General features: G+C 46.9%; 1 protein-coding gene across 1 annotated transcript in view; it reads right to left on the minus strand.

Annotated features, from left to right (window-relative positions):
* Positions 1-6,170: 6,170 nt before the first annotated feature.
* The window catches only part of LOC138978625 (C-C chemokine receptor type 6-like), a 13,831-nt gene continuing 2,128 nt past the window's right edge, over positions 6,171-17,873 (minus strand). The window contains exons 3-8 of the mRNA XM_070351392.1: positions 17,168-17,458; positions 16,126-16,324; positions 10,461-10,514; positions 9,760-9,829; positions 9,289-9,365; positions 6,171-6,692 (exon numbers count right to left, since the gene is read on the minus strand). Coding sequence (XP_070207493.1) covers positions 6,589-6,692; positions 9,289-9,365; positions 9,760-9,829; positions 10,461-10,514; positions 16,126-16,324; positions 17,168-17,458 — 795 coding nt within the window. The 3' untranslated portion in view covers positions 6,171-6,588. The remainder of the gene's footprint in view (positions 6,693-9,288; positions 9,366-9,759; positions 9,830-10,460; positions 10,515-16,125; positions 16,325-17,167; positions 17,459-17,873) is intronic.

A 17,873-nucleotide genomic window follows, 5' to 3' on the forward strand; every position in this document is an offset into this window, starting at 1 on the left:
TTAAGTTACTTTGGTATGGTAATACGGAAATACGGAGAGAGAGAGAGAGAGAGAGAGAGAGAGAGAGAGAGAGAGAGAGAGAGAGAGAGAGAGGAGGTATTGCACCTCGGTTCGACCGAAGCTAAGTTAAGAATAAATTCCTGTTGTGCAGCGGGTTAAAGTATTCCCTCATACCTCGGAGATATACCTTCACTCGCTCGCAGCGACGTCACGTGACGGAAAGAACGTTATCACACCATTGAAATGACATTCTTTCCGTCCCCTATAGGCGACGAAATAGGTCAAATTTTGTGCACTTTTTAGTGGAAAATGCTTCGACGCCGGAGCGGGTACTGGACCCAGTGCCGTTCTAGTGCAAGTGCACTACAAAGGCACTGCACCCAGTGCCGATAAGCGACAGCATTCTTTCCACCATCTAAAATGTCACGTGACGTCGCTGCGAGCGAGTGAAGGTATATCTCCGAGGTATGAGGGAATACTTTATCCCGCTGCACAACAGGAATTTATTCTTAACTTAGCTTCGGTCGAACCGAGGTGCAATGGGTGGACAGAGACAGAGAGAGAGAGAGAGAGAGAGAGAGAGAGAGAGAGAGAGATATGATGATGATGATGATGATGGAACTTTATTTTTCAAGGATAGAGAGAGAGAGAGAGAGAGAGAGAGAGAGAGAGAGAGAGTATGAGAGAGAGAGAGAGAGAGAGAGAGAGAGAGAGAGAGAGAGAGAGAGAGAGAGAGAGCTTTCAATCCAAACACCTCTTATAATACAATCCAAACAACAAGTGACAAAGAAAGTTTTACTCCAAAGTGGATTCAGCAAAAACATATCAACAAGGGAAGTTTGTGAAAGGGACATACACCAATAAGTAATCAATTAATACATGTATCAGACTCTTCCGTAAAAAAAAGGCATCGAATATTTCATTTACAATGCTGTTACGTAGTTTACAGCAGATTTCAACGACTAAACACGAATGAAGAAAAGAAGAGACTGTGTATAACAATAGCTGCAATATAACAATCACAATTATAGTTGTGTAGTTAATAGGAGATATTGATAAGATATGGGGCGGGGATGTAGCTCAGTCGGTAGCGCGCTGGATTTGTATCCAGTTGGCCGCTGTCAGCGTGAGTTCGTCCCCACGTTCGGCGAGAGATTTATTTCTCAGAGTCAACTTTGTGTGCAGACTCTCCTCGGTGTCCGAACACCCCCGTGTGTACACGCAAGCACAAGACTAAGTGCGCAGGAAAAAGATCCTGTAATCCATGTCAGAGTTTGGTGGGTTATAGAAACACGAAAATACCCAGCATGGTTCCTCCGAAAACGGCGTATGGCTGCCTAAATGGCGGGGTAAAAAAAAGGTAATACACGTAAAATTCCACTCGTGCAAAAACACGAGTGTACGTGGGAGTTTCAGCCCACGAACGCAGAAGAAGAAGAAGAAGATAAGATATATACTGTGTATAAGAATAGATAAGAATAGATAACAGTTTTACACAAGAACCGAATGAGGGAAAAAAGGTATCTACTGTACGTTTATACAAAATCCATATGACAAAAATCTTGTAATAAATTTAGGCGTTTATCAAATACAGAAAAATCAATTATAGACAATTTAAAAAAAAGTATGTTCGTGGCTGTCGTACGTAAACAGCTTACTTTACCTTCACCTTTATCACATTTGGCCAGGGGCGGATCCAGGGGGGGTTTCTGGGGTTTCCGGACCTAGCCTAAGAAAATAGAAAAGAGAAGAAGACAAAAGAGAAAAAAAGAAGAAATAAATACATATAAGAATAAAGAAAAACTGATGGCTCAGATTGCACCAGATTGCTCCATTTACTTTGTTTTCTATCAACATTTTCCCTGGGACAGGCTGAATTTCTTTAACCCAGTGTGGGACTTTCAGTGGGGCGACCACCCCCAACCCAGCGCGTCCCCGGGTGGCGGATAGGGGAACGGACTTCAGATATGAAGACCAGCCGCTTGCGGCCGCGGACCAAACTGGCGGTGTTTCCTACCAGGGTGGAGTGGGGAAGCAGGCGGCACTGCTACTCTCTTCGAAATGCTCCATCGCCCTTCGACGGGACTCATCTAATGCGACTATGGGCGCATTAAAACCCTAGCTCCGGGTGGGATCCCGGCAAATCCTCCCCCCTGTGCTCTCAGGGTAGGACGTACGGGCCATGAGCTAAGGGTGAGGCAACCCCGACAGAAACCTCGAGTGCTGAAGACGGAGGTACTGGGCTGCACGGCGCACTCTAATAAACCATGGTACCACGCATCAACGCCAACCATGACACCATCAGATAGAAGCGACACTCATGGCGCTCGCCCACTGAGGTCCCTCCGGGGTGAGGCAGCGCCGGGCTCCAAGCCTCAAAGGAGCCCAACCTCAGCTACTGGAGGTCCCTCTCGTCCGTCTTGCTGCGCCAGGGGACAGAGGAGGAATGCGACTGGTAGCACAACAACCACTTCAACATCCAAGAAGCGTCAATCTTTTATGGTGATGCATTGGAATGCAGAAGGAGTCATGAACAAGAAGACAGAGCTAGAACATATCTTGCATGAAAGGAGCATCAACGTCTGCTGCATTCAAGAAACCCACCTGCAGATGGGAAAAACCTTCAAGGTCAGAGGCTACCAGTGCTTCAGACAGGACAGAGCTGACAGACGCAAAGGCGGAGTCCTGACACTAGTTAGGAACAACATCCAAGCCTGGGAAACAGCCGTCCACATGGAGGGAGCAGAGTACCAGATGATTCGGGCCAAACTGAATGACACAGAGTTGCAGATCCTGAACTTTTACTGCCCCAACGACCGTCCACTATCCCTTGACACCATCGAAGTCCCAGACTCGAGCTTTCTCGCAGTAGGGGATTTCAACTCTCACTCCCAGAGTTGGGGTTACAGTCAGATGGATCGCCGGGGTGAAGAAGTGGAAGACTGGCAAGATGAACACCATCTCATCCTCATAAACTCCCCAAATGATACCCCAACCTTCTACTCCAGACGATGGCGCACTACCTCCACTCCAGATCTTGCTCTCTGCACCGAAGATGTCCACCGAGACGTCACCAGGGAGGTGGGAGAGCAGTTAGGAGGAAGTGACCACAGGCCAGTGTTCCTCTCCATCAACAGGAACACCATGAACTACCCTGTCCACCCTCGCTGGAACTACAAGAAGGCTAAATGGAGTCTTTTCAGACACCGAACAAACACTCTTACCAAGGACCTCCATGTCCAAGGTAGAGACATCAATAACGTTGTCAGAGACCTGAACGCCTGCATCCTGCAAGCAGCCCACGAGTCTATCCCACGAGGTGCTCGCAAAGAGTACAAGCCATACTGGACCAACCAGCTACAAGAACTGCAGGATGAGATGGAATCTGCCAGACAGGCAGCAGAAAGTAGCCCATCAGATGAGAACCACCTACGGCTCCAGCAGACAAAGGCTGAATTTCTCAAGGCAAAGATCCAGGCCAGACGCAAAAGCTGGAGAGAAAAAACCGCTGCGCTGAATCTTGAGAGAGACGGAACGAAGCTGTGGAGAGTCGTAGGACAGCTCAATGATGAAGAAAACAGAAGCCAGAATGTGACACTGGAAGAGAACGGAGAGATGCTGACAGGGAGACGAGCAGCTAACCGTCTTGCTGACAACTATGCAGACGAGAGCAATGTACCTGTCAGTCCTGTCCAACAAAGAGAAGCAAGAAGAGAACAGAGAGAGCGTCCACAACACCACACAGATGTGGAACCCATGAAGCAACCCCTCACTCTTCATGAGCTACAAATTGCCTTGAGGAAACTAAAAACCAGGAAATCCCCAGGGCCAGATGGGATCACGAACGAGATGCTGAAGCACCTAGGCAACACAGCTGTCCTGAAACTACTGGAGGTCTTCAATCTCAGCTGGGACACAGGCAAACTGGCACAAGTTTGGCGAGAGGCCATCATGATTCCTATCCATAAGAAAGGAAAGGACAAGAAGAAGCCTGCTAGTTACAGACCAATCAGCTTGACCAGCTGCACTGTGAAGACCCTAGAGAGGATGGTCAACCAGCGCCTGCTTTGGTATCTAGAGACTGAGAACATCCTGGCTCCTGAACAGGCAGGCTTCAGACAGTTTCACAGCACAGAAGACCAGGCAACCTATCTCTCCCAAGAAATAGAAGATGCATTCCAGGAACAGAAGGTCCTCTTCGCCACCTGGATTGATCTACAGAAAGCCTTTGACAAGGTCTGGACTGATGGTCTCCTCGTGAAACTGCAGAGATGTGGAATCGCAAGCAACATGCTGCGATGGATCAGATCCTATCTTCACAACCGCAGAGCAAGAATCTCAGTCAACGGTCGAGTCGGCAAGAAAATACTACTGCGACATGGTGTCCCACAAGGAGGAGTCCTCTCTCCTACACTCTTCTTGGTCTTCATCAACGACCTTGTACAAATTCTTCCCAAAGGTATCCACGCTGCATTATATGCTGATGATTTGGTGATGTGGTGCAAGGAGGAATACGCCACAACTGCCACTTACAGGATGCAACTGGCTGCTGACCGGCTGGCGGCATGGGCAGATGAATGGTGTGTTGCCATCAACAAGGAAAAGTCCTCCACAACACTCTTCACCCTATCCTCAAAACAAAAGACCGGAACCATCAAGCTTGGTGACACACCCCTGAGAAGTGATGACGAGGCAACATATCTTGGTGTCACTTTTGACAAGAAACAGACCTGGAAACCCCACATTCACAATGCTGAAGCAAAGGCCAGGCGCAAGCTTGCCATCATGCGGAAGCTAGCCGGAACCAGCTGGGGAGCAAACGAAGAGATACTCAAGCGAGTCTACCAGGGAGCAGTCAGGCCCCATCTTGAGTATGGCTCCACAGCTTGGTCTACAGCAGCGAAGACCCACCAGCAGACACTGGACAGGGTCCAAAACCAAGCCCTCAGGATCATTACTGGATCGATGAGATCCACACCAATAAAGGCCATGGAAGAAGTTGCTGCCATTCAACCCCTCAGTCAGAGAAGAGACGCCAAGGTCATGGTTCAGACAGAGAAATTCAAGTGCCTGCCTGCACATCCGATGAAGAAGAGGATGGATAACCTGACAAAGAACCGCCTCAAGCGCAGCAGCTTCTTACATGAAAGCAAGAGACTTGCCAGAGAGCACCAAGCCTCTGTACCTCCATCAGCACTACCAATCAGCTTCTCAGATCTGCCGCAGCCATGGAATGAAGACTACAAGAATCTTCACATCTCCACCACAGTCCCCTACGTTACCTCAAGAGATTCCCAGAACGACACTGCCAGGCGCACCCTAACACTCGCCATGATTGCTGAACGGTACCCTGAAGACGCCTGGATCCACGCGTATACAGACGGTTCAGCAACAAACGCCGTGGCCAATGGAGGAGCAGGTGTACTTGTCAGATCTCCTGAGGGGCACACTTCCACAGCAGGGATACCAACAGGAAAGTACTGCTCAAACTATGCAGCAGAAGTTCAGGCCATCATGCAAGCAGCCTCCATGATTCATGACTCGGAAAGCGAATGCCCCCAAGTTGTATTCCTCTCCGATGCACTGTCTGCGTTGGAAGCCCTTGCAGGAAACAAACTTTCTCGTCTGATGGAGAAACTCCAGGAGCTTGCCAAGACTCGACGAGTAGTCCTGCAATGGGTTCCAGCACACTGCGGAATTCCAGGCAATGAAACAGCTGATGAGCTCGCCAAACTCGGAGCCAGGGAGGAACAACCAGACAACCCAGTCAGCTTCGCTGAAAAGAAAACCCTCGTGAAGGCAGCAATGCGACCACAATCCACGAGAGACGCATATCATCTCCTAGAACGATGGCAGCAAGTAGTGATCATGCGACTACGAACTGGTCACTGTCGCCTCAACGCCCACATGTTCAGGAAGCTGAAGCTGACCCCATCACCAACCTGTCCCTGTGGTCTGGAAGACCAGACTCCAGAACATGTCTTAATGACATGCCCCCAACTCAAACCAATCAGAGACAAAGTGTGGCCAGAATCACTCCCTCTCCGCACCAAACTCTAAGGGAGCAGACAAGACCTGGAAGCCACGACGTCATTCGTCTCGCAGACTAAACTGATGGTGTGACGGCGAACGCACGAAGAAGAAGAAGAATCAACATTTTCCGGGGGGGGGGGGGGGGGGGGAGGGGCATACCCCCAGACACCCCCCCCCCTTAAAAATGATGTGATCTGCCCCTATTGGCGGTAGATGCAAACTGACAATCCACATTAAGTTTTATTTGGCTAGTAACACTTAAAGTATATGTAGTCGTCTTTGGGGTATAGTTGTGTTAATGTCTTGACTGTTGTTGTCCTTATTTGCGACAAAAAAAGAAGACAAATCGTTGCTACAACAGTGCTGTGGGCGGCATGGCATTTTAAATCATTCGTCCGGTTGTCTAGCTAAGTGCCTTGTCTTGCTGTCTAGATATAGCCTTGTCTAGGTGAATGTTCCGCTGGTTGGATGAGTAGCTTTGTTGTCTTCGTGAGTTTCCCGCTGCGTAGAAAGAAACCAGGCTTGCTGTCTGTTTGACGACAGCGCGTTCTAAATTTAGTTGACAAGTTTTTGTCGCTCTCCACCGTAGTTTTTGTGTCCTCCCGGAGTTGCGTAACCTTCACCACGGTTCCGGAACGCGTAGACATAGGCGAAAATCACTGTGAGAAAAGAGGGAAAGAAAGCTTGAAGATTTTGACACACAATCCACGATTATACGAGGTATGATCCAAACAAAATGATCAAATGGGATTTTCGCAGAGACTGTTTGGTGTATCCGGCCCAGAATACAGCAGTCATTAGAACTACTCTCCTCCGACATTGATGCAAAGTCACAAATGCCTGAGCCAATCAGAAGAGGCCTTGAGTTGGCCTTATTTGGGGTTGCTTTTGAGCTCTGATTTGACGGCTTTTTTGAGGTCCCGGGTGCAGTGAAACTTGTTGGCAAAAAGTCTGATTTTCAAAGAGGGTATAACCATAATCACAGGGGGTGTAATCAGGTCTGAAGAATGTGTGAGGCAAACATGGGATCATTTGGTCTTTTAGGAATGGAGTTACGGCCCTTCTTTTGTGGAGACTGACATTTTCATGAAGGAGAAGGGCAGTCTGGGTTTCGCAGTTTGGTCGCTGACTGCTAAACTCGTAAGTAAGTTTGGGTAAAAAAGATTCTGCATAGTACGTGACAATGACAGTGCTGTTTGTAAACAGAATATCGACAGCAACGGGACCTTCGTGGTCGAAAAATACAGCGAATAGCCCTGTTTCTGCTTTGAAAACATCGCTAACAAATGTGATATATCGCGTCATTTTGGTATAGACACGCTTTGTTTCTGTGTTCTCTGGCACTAAAGTAGAAGGAAACCAAAGTCTCATAATCAGTGACTACAGTAACAACAAATTTGGGTCTACTGGGTTCACAACGGTTGAGCAGATCGCGTGCAAGAGGACCCCGATGCTCCTTCCGTTCACCTGTCAGCTCATGAGGCACCCATTTTGCGGTCAGCTTTTGAAGCGGAAGATCATTGAGTAGAATTCTTTGGACTGTTTCATATGAAAGTTTAAGTTTTGCACTTTATACTCGCATGTACACTTTTTAATCTTAGTTCTTGAATGTTGACACAGCAGCTACATTAATCTCGTTTAAAGCGCTCTTCGGAAGTTGTTTTGGCTTGTCAGAGTTATTCCCCTTTTCCCCAGTTTCGATTTACCTTTTCTTTTGTTAGATTGTAGAATATGGAACAGCTTTGCTTCATGTAACGTTCTTCAGCTTTGTAGACATTTTCATTGTTCATACCATCATTCAGCTACACTCTTTCAAAGAAGTGAAGATTTTCATGGCGTTTGACAAAAGACCCCGTTTTGAAGCACAACCCAAAAGTGACGTAATTTAAAACCTCGTCATTAATTATGTAGTAACCTAATGACGTCATCTCTTAGAGGCATACCAGTTAAATGGTTGGCCTTTCAAATAATAAATATTATATTACTTTTTTTGGCTCACGTAAGTGTAGCCTATGCGATCGTAACTGTGTCTGTCTGTGCGTGCGTGTGTGTGTGCGTGTGTGTGTGTGTGTGTGTGTGTTTGTGCGTGTGTATGTCTGTGGTAGAAACTCTAACATTTGAAGACGTCACATTACATTGACGTCACATTATGACGTAAGAGGGTTAGACGTCACGCGAAGGAAGTACTGAAAGTCTCGGTCATTATTATTTTGAGCGGGCCGAGACTAGTTGGCAGTCGTGTCCCTTGTAAGTAGGCTACATGCAGACAGACAGATCTAGATCTAGTGTCTCGCTTTCTTGCACAGTTTGACCTATGCTCTTTCTGTGTGTGTGTGTGTGTGTGTGTGTGTGTGTGTGTGTGTGTGTGTGTGTGTGTGTGTGTGTGTGTGTGTGTGTGTGTGTGTGTGTGTGTACGTATGTGTGACGGAGTGATTGAGTTTGTGTTACTGTTTGTCGATTTCTTACGTGAGCCTTGATGGCTTCGCCTCTTGTTTATGATCAGTTGCCTGAGACTTGTATAATCGCGGTTTGATCATTTTGTTTGGATCATACCTCGTACATCTGGCAGTGGGCGAGACAATTACTATGTTTAAAGCGCAATTACTTCAACTCAACTCATAACTCATAACATTTTATTGATCCAACAAAGGAAATTAAATTATCCACTGCAATCCATAAAAGTATAGATAAATATACTAAGAGAGATAGTAGAGAGATAGAGTAAATGCAGATTGAAGAGAAATAAAGAGTAGATAGTAGAAAGACAGAGTATTAGTAGATCGTACGTCAAAGAATACCATCGCAATGCTGAATATGAAAATTATGGGGCGATAAACAGGAAAACTTTTAACTGCAATATGCATGCACATTTTGAGAGAGAGAGAGAGAGAGAGAGAGAGAGAGAGAGAGAGGGAGAGGGAGAGGGAGAGGGAGAGGGAGAGAGAGAACGGGGGGGGGGGGGGGGGGGGGGGAGAGAGAGGGGGGGGGGAGAGGGGGGGAGAGAGGGGATAGAGCGAGAGACAGAGAGAGACAGATATACACTTAGAGAGAGAGAGAAAGAGAGAGAGAGAGAGAGGAAGTGAGAGAGAGACTCACACACACACACACACACACACACACACACACACAAACACACACACACACACACACACACACACACACACACACACACACACACACACAAACAGACAGACAGGCAGACAAAGACCAAAGAAAACAGACACAGATGTCGGTTAAAACCAGGAACACACATACCAGTGACGGTGGCAGTCATGAAATTCCTGCAGTGGTCAAGGTACATGAGCCCAGCGATGACCTCCCAGGATGTGACGCTGAGGACACAATAGAAAAGAGCGAATGATCCATGTTCATGGAGCCAAATGGATTTTCCACAATTGTACTAGTATATATTATTTTTGTGATTGTTTTTGTTGTTGAATCTATGAACGTGACATCTTTTCTCTGGCATCGTATATATTTTGCTCTTAAATAGGGGAGGGGGAAAATCACGACACGCAGGCACACATGCATGTATGCCTGAGCGCGCGCGCGCACGCACACACACACACACGCACGCACGCAGGCACGCACGCACGCACGCATGCACGCACCGAAACACACACACATACACACACACACACACAAACACACACACACACACACACACACACATACACACACACACACACACACACACACACACACACACACACCTACAAGACTTACGAATGGTTGAAAACAGCTTTTATCAAGCTGAGTGTGACGTAGGGGACAGAACAAACCATCACCACCACACCTGAAACAATGAGGAAGAAAATACTCCCAAAGAATATTAACACGGTTCTTATACGATTTCCAAAAAAATCCACTTTGTCTGATTTGTAGGGGTTGTGAAAGAGTGAAGATTCTTGCACATTTTCCAATTTGACTTTATAGGCGTGTCATTATCGAGAGGTCTGTTGCAATACGCGGCTGTGGACAAGTAAAGGAGCATGTGCGTGTTTGTGACAAGGCCGGGCACGTGGGGAGCACATCCTCTATAGTGACTGGCCCATGATGTCACATGGTAAAGCTTGCCTCAATAAAAGCAAGCGTATTCACTTTTCACAACCATAAAGTTCCAGTCCTATTAATGCATAAGATTTATATCAAATGCCAAATAGATTGTATTCTCATACACACAACAATGGAAAAATCAGATATTATTTGAACAATTCATACATTTTCTGTATTTTCAAATATTTGTAATTTACAATACGTAGACAACCGAACAGCTAGGACTGTGCAAAGTCAGACAGGCAAATTCGCAAAAACAACAAGCACAAAAGAACAAAAAACACTAAACTAACAAACAAACGAACAAACAAACAAACAAACAAACAACAAACAAACAAACAAGGCCAAAATAAAAAGCAAAACAGACGCACCAAGCAGACCGGCGATGACCACATCAGAAGAATTTTCGTCTCCTTTGGTGCTTCCTGAGAATGAACAGTAGCAATAAGTTATTATATCAGCCTCCAACAGTGTGAATGCTTGTAATGTTTTTAAAGAACAACATTTAGACATAAAACTTAAACGCGACAACTATCTAAGGGAAACTATCCTGAACTCACTACGTTTATGTGTGAGTTTAGAGGGAGCGGTCAGCGACCATAAACTCTATTTAAACGAGACAGATATGCAGCAAAAGGAGGGGGGGGAGGAGGTGTCAGTAGAGGTAATGCAGGAGGAAGTGATAGCAGAGTCCCGTGGGAACGAATGCGGGGAATGAAGAGGGTTGGAGGGCAGGGGGGAGGTGATGAGTGAAGGAGAGCAGTCTGGAATGAAACAATGGTAACAGATAAGGGAGTCCGAGAGAGAGCGAGAGAGAGCGAGGACCGAAGTCATTAGTAGCAGCGCAGCGGCCAGCAAGCAAGTTCAGCGATTTTCAGTTCTGCAAACTATGGAGTTCAATTTTTCTTCTTGGGCAAAAAATCTGCCCCAACCTGTAATTGAGGTTCTGGAAAAAGAGGAGTTCACAAGCCTCAGTGCCTTGAAATATGCAGGAGAAAAGGACCTGGAAAGCCTTAAGTTAAAACGAGGCCACATAGTGGAATTAAAAGCGGCAGTGGCAGACCTGCAACAGAAGTACGGGGGAGGGCCGTTGCGTGCTGCCGACCAAGTGGCACCGCTCCAGGGTCTTCTTGGCAACATGGCCATACAGTCTGCTTCACCAGGTGAGACTTATTTACGAATTGTTGACTTCGTACCGGCTTCTATGGCGGTGGAGGAAGAGGTGACACTCGGGGGAGGTGTCACGCTCAAGCTGGCCAACAAATCAAAGTTGGAGAAAGTATCCCCCTGCCACTGGATCGTGGCAAATGCTAAAATAATGGCAAAACTCATGAACACCGCCGTGGACTTCGACCACGAAGCTTACCTCTGTTATACAGAGATGGTGGGCGAGCTCGGCGCAAGATTTTCCTGGCAGTCGGTGCTCCTTTACGATGATGAGTACAGGAAGCGCCAGTCTACCAGCGGGTTTGCTTGGGGAACCCCCAACCCCCACCTGTCCACAGTGATTCTCCGTGAGCGTGCCCAACAAGTTCCTGGCAACAAAAGCGGCAAGGCCATGACGGGAAGCGGCGGTATTCGACGACCTGTGGGACCCAGTGGGAAGGAGGTGTGCCTGCAGTACACAAACAAAGGCACATGCCTCTACGGGTCCCGCTGCAGGTTCGAACACGTGTGTGACACGTGTGGAAAGGAGCACCCCGGCAAAGACCACCAGGCGACAGCAAACACCAGTGCCTAGGATACAGCGCAGCGAACTGACAACACAACGGTAGGCCCCACCTATTCCAGCCCGTTCCCTCAATTAGATCCTCATGACTGTGCATTTTTGGGAAATCATGCATCTATTAGTGCAAAATCTCAAATGTGGCACTCAGTGCTAGAGGGCGATTGTGACAGAGAATTTTTGTTAGACGGTATACAGCACGGTTTTCGGGTAACAGAAAAACATAAAACATGTGTGTTAGCAGCAGAACAAAGCAATCATAAATCAGCGTACGATCATCGCGACGTGGTAGAACAAGAACTGTTAGATCAAATAGCAAAAGGAAATTATATAGTGGCAAGTAAGAAGCCAACGGTCGTAAGCGCACTAGCCGCGATCCCCAAAGAAGATGGTAGCGTTAGGCTAATTCATGATGCCAGCAAACCAACAGGTAGGGCAATGAACGATTACTCCATCCCTGAGTCAGTGAAGTTTCAAACAGTCTCTGATGCGTGCGCCTTAGCGAAGACAGATTATTGGTGTGCTAAAGTCGACTTGCAGTCCGCATATCGCTCAGTGTGCATCAGTCCGGATGATTATTGTGTAACGGGACTCAAGTGGCATTTCAAAGGTAAAAACAGACCGACTTATTTGTTTGACAGTCGACTTCCATTTGGTAGCAATGTAGGACCGTCACATTTTCATAGACTTTCACAGTCAATTCGCAGGTGCATGGCCAGGAGAGGCATGCCTGGTGTGTTAGCATACATAGATGATTTTCTTTTAGTAGCAGCAACAAAAGAGGAGTGCAACGACATGTTATTTTCTTTGATTAGATTATTGAGGGAACTAGGCTTCAACATTAGCTGGAAGAAGGTGGTGGGGCCCACCCAACGTATCACATTTCTTGGAGTCGACATCGACACGCGAAACAACACTCTGTCACTTGGAAGTGACAAACTGCAGCAACTGCGGCGGCGACTACTGCAATTTCGAGGAAAGAAGCGCGCGACAAAAACTCAGCTTCAAAGCATCGCGGGTTCTCTTAATTGGGCCTGTCAAGCTGTCAGAGGAGGAAAATTCTTTCTGCGGCGGATACTGGACACAATAAAACCCCTTCAGCAGCAGCGGCACAAAGCAAAGCTTTCTAGCGAATTCCAAAAAGATGTGCAATGGTGGCTTTCTTTTATGCATGTATTTAATGGAACAGTGTATTATTTCCACAATGCAAAACAGCATGTCCATGTGGACGCATGTAATATTGCAGCAGGTGCCTTTTGGCAGGGCGACTGGCAGTACACCTATTTTAAAAAAGACATGCCGGCAGCGAACAATTTACACATAAACTTTAAAGAAGTATGTGCTGTGTTACAAGCTGTGACACGATGGGCACCGATGTGGTGCGGACAAGAAGTGATTGTGCATACTGATAGCACTGTGACAAAATCAATTATCAATAAAGGCAGATCTACTAATAAGTATGTCAACAGCTTACTTCGGAAAATGGCATGGGAATGTGCTAAAGTAAACTGTAGCATTGCGGCGGTGCATGTGGCCGGTTGTGTAAACATTATGGCTGACACTATTTCACGTCTTCACGAGCCTAGGCGGCGCGAAGAGTTAGTGCGGCTGTTGACTTTCTGGCACCGGGGGAGACCCCCCAACGTGAACCTGTGTGATCATATGTCTGACCAAGCCCTTGTGTTCCTTCTTTCCAGATGAAGGATGCGAATAATGTTTATGTAAACATTGTAAACAAGACATTGTGTTCTTGGGCGGCGTGTTTGGTGTGTTTTTTCTTTGTGGAGTTCTCCAAAAAATCGAACTTGTTCCAGGACAACGGGAATCTTGATCCCGATAAGCAGCTTACACGAGATCGCGTGGTGATTTTGGAGACGGACAGTGTGTCAATAACTTTTCAATGGAGTAAGACAATTCAGCGTAAAGAACGCTCCGTGGAAACAAAAAGGGCTTCCTGCAATCCCTTCACATCCTTTATGCCCAGTGTCCGCAGTGACTGATATGTTTCATGTTTTTGGGACCGATGGGCCCCAAGGCGCAGGTTTTTTCCGATCAAAGGATCTGATTTCAATAAGAAACTGCGTGTAACTGCTGCTGTTGCTGGAGGGGATTTCTCTAGTCACAGTTTCTGGCGGGGCGGCGCCGCGGGGGCGTTGAGTTGTGGTGTGCCGGGTGAAATCGTCAAGGTGATGGGGGACTGGAAAAGCACTGCTTACTTAGGTTACTTAGATCAGCTGCCGCCCAAGGTGATTGACTCGTATAGATTGCATATAGTCCGCAAAACACCTTCAACTATTACAATATAACAATCCTAACAAAATATTACCACTTCTTGAATTGGGCGGAATAACGAGTGTTAATTACTTCCTATTTGGGATTTATCTCTGTACAATGTTATCTTTCATGGTCATTGTCAGATGGTATTTTTCTCTGAAGTAAACTGCCCTCGTTACTTGGCCCAAATCAAATAAACCTTTTGGCTACGTATGTTGGTACGGAAGCGCGAGTCTGTGTGTGTGTGTGTGTGTGTGTGTGTGTGTGTGCAGTGCGTGCGTGCGTGTAGGTGTGTGTGTGTGTCTGCGCGCGCGCGTGTGACGGTGTCTGTATGCGTGTGTGTATTAGCCAGGGACAGTTGCCTAGTGTTCTACAATTGCAGCTAGGGGGGGGGGGGGGGGGGGAGCATTAGTGAGTAGTTTAAGTGTGAGTTTAGAGGGAGCGGTCAGCGACCATAAACTCTATTTAAACGAGACAGATATGCAGCAAAAGGAGGGGGGGGAGGAGGTGTCAGTAGAGGTAATGCAGGAGGAAGTGATAGCAGAGTCCCGTGGGAACGAATGCGGGGAATGAAGAGGGTTGGAGGGCAGGGGGGAGGTGATGAGTGAAGGAGAGCAGTCTGGAATGAAACAATGGTAACAGATAAGGGAGTCCGAGAGAGAGCGAGAGAGAGCGAGGACCGAAGTCATTAGTAGCAGCGCAGCGGCCAGCAAGCAAGTTCAGCGATTTTCAGTTCTGCAAACCCCCCATCCACCCCCTGGCATCCACCTATTAGTTTTGTTGACGGTTCGCTGCGTGCATTGTGTACCCCCCTTTTGGAGATGATTGCATTTGCATCATTTGAATCAATTTCCTGCATAGTATAACTATAATCAAAATGAGGGCTATATGTATGTGTTAATTAGTAATTGATGTTTTGTTGAATTCATTGTCATTTTGTTTTATGAATTGATATGTATGTAAACATTTGTTTCTTTTGTGTGTGTGTGGGGATTTATCTCTGTACAATGTTATCTTTCATGGTCATTGTCAGATGGTATTTTTCTCTGAAGTAAACTGCCCTCGTTACTTGGCCCAAATCAAATAAACCTTTTGGCTACGTATGTTGGTACGGAAGCGCGAGTCTGTGTGTGTGTGTGTGTGTGTGTGTGTGTGTGTGTGCAGTGCGTGCGTGCGTGTAGGTGTGTGTGTGTGTCTGCGCGCGCGCGTGTGACGGTGTCTGTATGCGTGTGTGTATTAGCCAGGGACAGTTGCCTAGTGTTCTACAATTGCAGCTAGGGGGGGGGGGGGGGGGGGGGGAGCATTAGTGAGTAGTTTATATAGAATTTGCGGAAAGGCTTGATTGTTTCCCTTTGTGCTAAAAGACCTCAGCACACTTCCTCGTCTGTACCCTTATACAGACATAAACTAAAGGCTTAATTTTCGGCACAATGAATGCTTAAACCCCCTTCTACTCGTCGTACCCAAGGTAAGTTAAAATATTAAATTCATGTGGAAAACACACTCACTCACACACACACACACACACACACACACACACACACACACACACACACACACACACATACACACACACACAATACACACGCACACACACACACACACACACACACACACACACACACACACGTACACACACACACGCACACACACACGCACTCACACACACACATACACACATACACACACACACACACACACACACACACACACACACACACACACACACACACACATATATACCTTCACACGCCAAAAAAGAGAGGAAAAGATGAAGAAGAATAAAAAAAATAAACCAAAAAAACAAATAAACACATTCACAAGACAGTACGTACGCAAACTCTCTTTCGTGCGCACAAACAGCAAAGAAAACCGGTCTGTTTTTGTACACTACATGAATACAACTCTTGATCTCTTTCTTCCTTTTCCCTTTCCTCCACTTTCTTCTTTCCTCCCCCCCCCCCCCACCACACCTGCACCCTTCGAAACCCCTCTTCCTGTCTCCTGTCCCATAAACACAAACACAAACACCTCACCTCTTCCTTTGACGACGATAAGAATAACGGCGGCGACGACAGAGTAGAGAAAGACGAAGACGGGGAAGTACACGAAGGCAATGCTGGCCCCGATGTAGTAGTACAGTCTCTCGTAGGGGGACCCTAACTCCTCCACGCACTGACGGTGTGCTTCAGAATAGAAGTGGGACTCGAACTCTAGAAGTTTGTTCACGAAAAGCTGCATAGAAAGCATAATATACGGTTGAACCTGCCCTGGTGACCACCTCTAGCTAACGACCACCTGCCCATGAAGACCACCCAAAAGGTAGACCCCGACGATATTTTATTGTCGCGCTACATTACTCACAATTTTGTTTTTGTATAAAGAGCACCTGTTCTTATACAAAGACCATTTTTGGTCGGTCATGTGAATGTTGGTTGAAGACGGGTTCGACTACATTGATGTTCAAAACTTGCTTCCTGCCGTCTGTCCAACATATCCTATTATGATGTTGTTATGTGTTGTTTTGGATCATTTATGCATTTCAACAAAGTGTCGATTCGATCAAGTAGAAAGCTTGAGGTGAAAACCCGAGCGCGTACGTGCCGTGAAGCTGGCTCTGTTTGTTCCCATGGGCTGATGTCCACGAGAAAGTTACCAACAGGGTGGGAGCCAGCCGCCGGGTCAGATTGGTTAAAAATCACGTACTAACCTCAGTTTTAACTAATCCGACCCCGTGGCTGGCTCCCATCCAGTTTAGTTTGTAACTTTTGTGTGCACATCATCCAAGGCCTGCCATACGACAGAGAGTTGACAAATATGTCTACTCGGAAATTGAAACATCCATGTCCCAAGCTACTCATACCCCTTAAAGCACACCTTCCACAGGAATTCCCACAGACAACTTTTCTCTGAAAGACGCACAGTTTGGCCGGATGAAACCCCCCGGCAGGAGAAGCTGTTTGGCAACCCCGAGGCCCTAAAGAAGACGACGTAATTCGTGCGTGCCACATGAGTTGAAGTCCAAAAAGATCGAACGAGAAGAAGAAAGAAGAAGATACCCCTTGTCGGGGAGCTCACCTTGGACACGGGCAGAGGCAGACTGAGCAGCACAAAGAGACCAATCACCAGCGCGTGACGCAGCCTGTTGCCCTGACAACCAGTAATGGTGGTGAGGAGCACGTGCACAGCGAGCGCCCCGAGCGCCATGGCGGCCATGTTGGGTCCCAGGGCGGACAGGAACGTGAGGATCTTGCAGGAAGCGTCGCTCCCTTCCCACGTCCCTGTCACCGTCCAGCGCAGATTGACACTGAACGTGAACAAGACCTCCATCCAGTTGGCCACAGAGACCATGATGATGTACCATTTGACCTGTCGACAAACAATGTGGATATAACTGTGTGTCTATCTGTCCCCTTACAAGACCGTTGGGCCGAAGATCGGTGTCTGTAACACTTTGTTTTGTCATAATTACACGTTCCAATAACATACCTTTGTTATGATTTTTTTTAAATTCTGTATTTTGGAACGTTCGCAGTGTATTTGATTTCAGATTTAATATGACGGAGTCAGAAACCGGTAAGAGGAATAAGTAGACAGACAGACAGACAGACAGACAGACAGACAGGCATTCACACAGGTGTAGACGCGCACACAGCATTACGCTCAACCTATTTCCACGGGAGAGATTAATTTTAGAAAAAGACTTTTGTGCAGAACAAGTTTTGAAAACTGACAGTTATTCCAAAAGTGATATAATTAGTCCTACCTTGCAATCAAAATGTAC

Source organism: Littorina saxatilis, linkage group LG1, assembly GCF_037325665.1.
Source record: "Littorina saxatilis isolate snail1 linkage group LG1, US_GU_Lsax_2.0, whole genome shotgun sequence".
Taxonomy (NCBI): Eukaryota; Metazoa; Mollusca; class Gastropoda; order Littorinimorpha; family Littorinidae; genus Littorina; species Littorina saxatilis.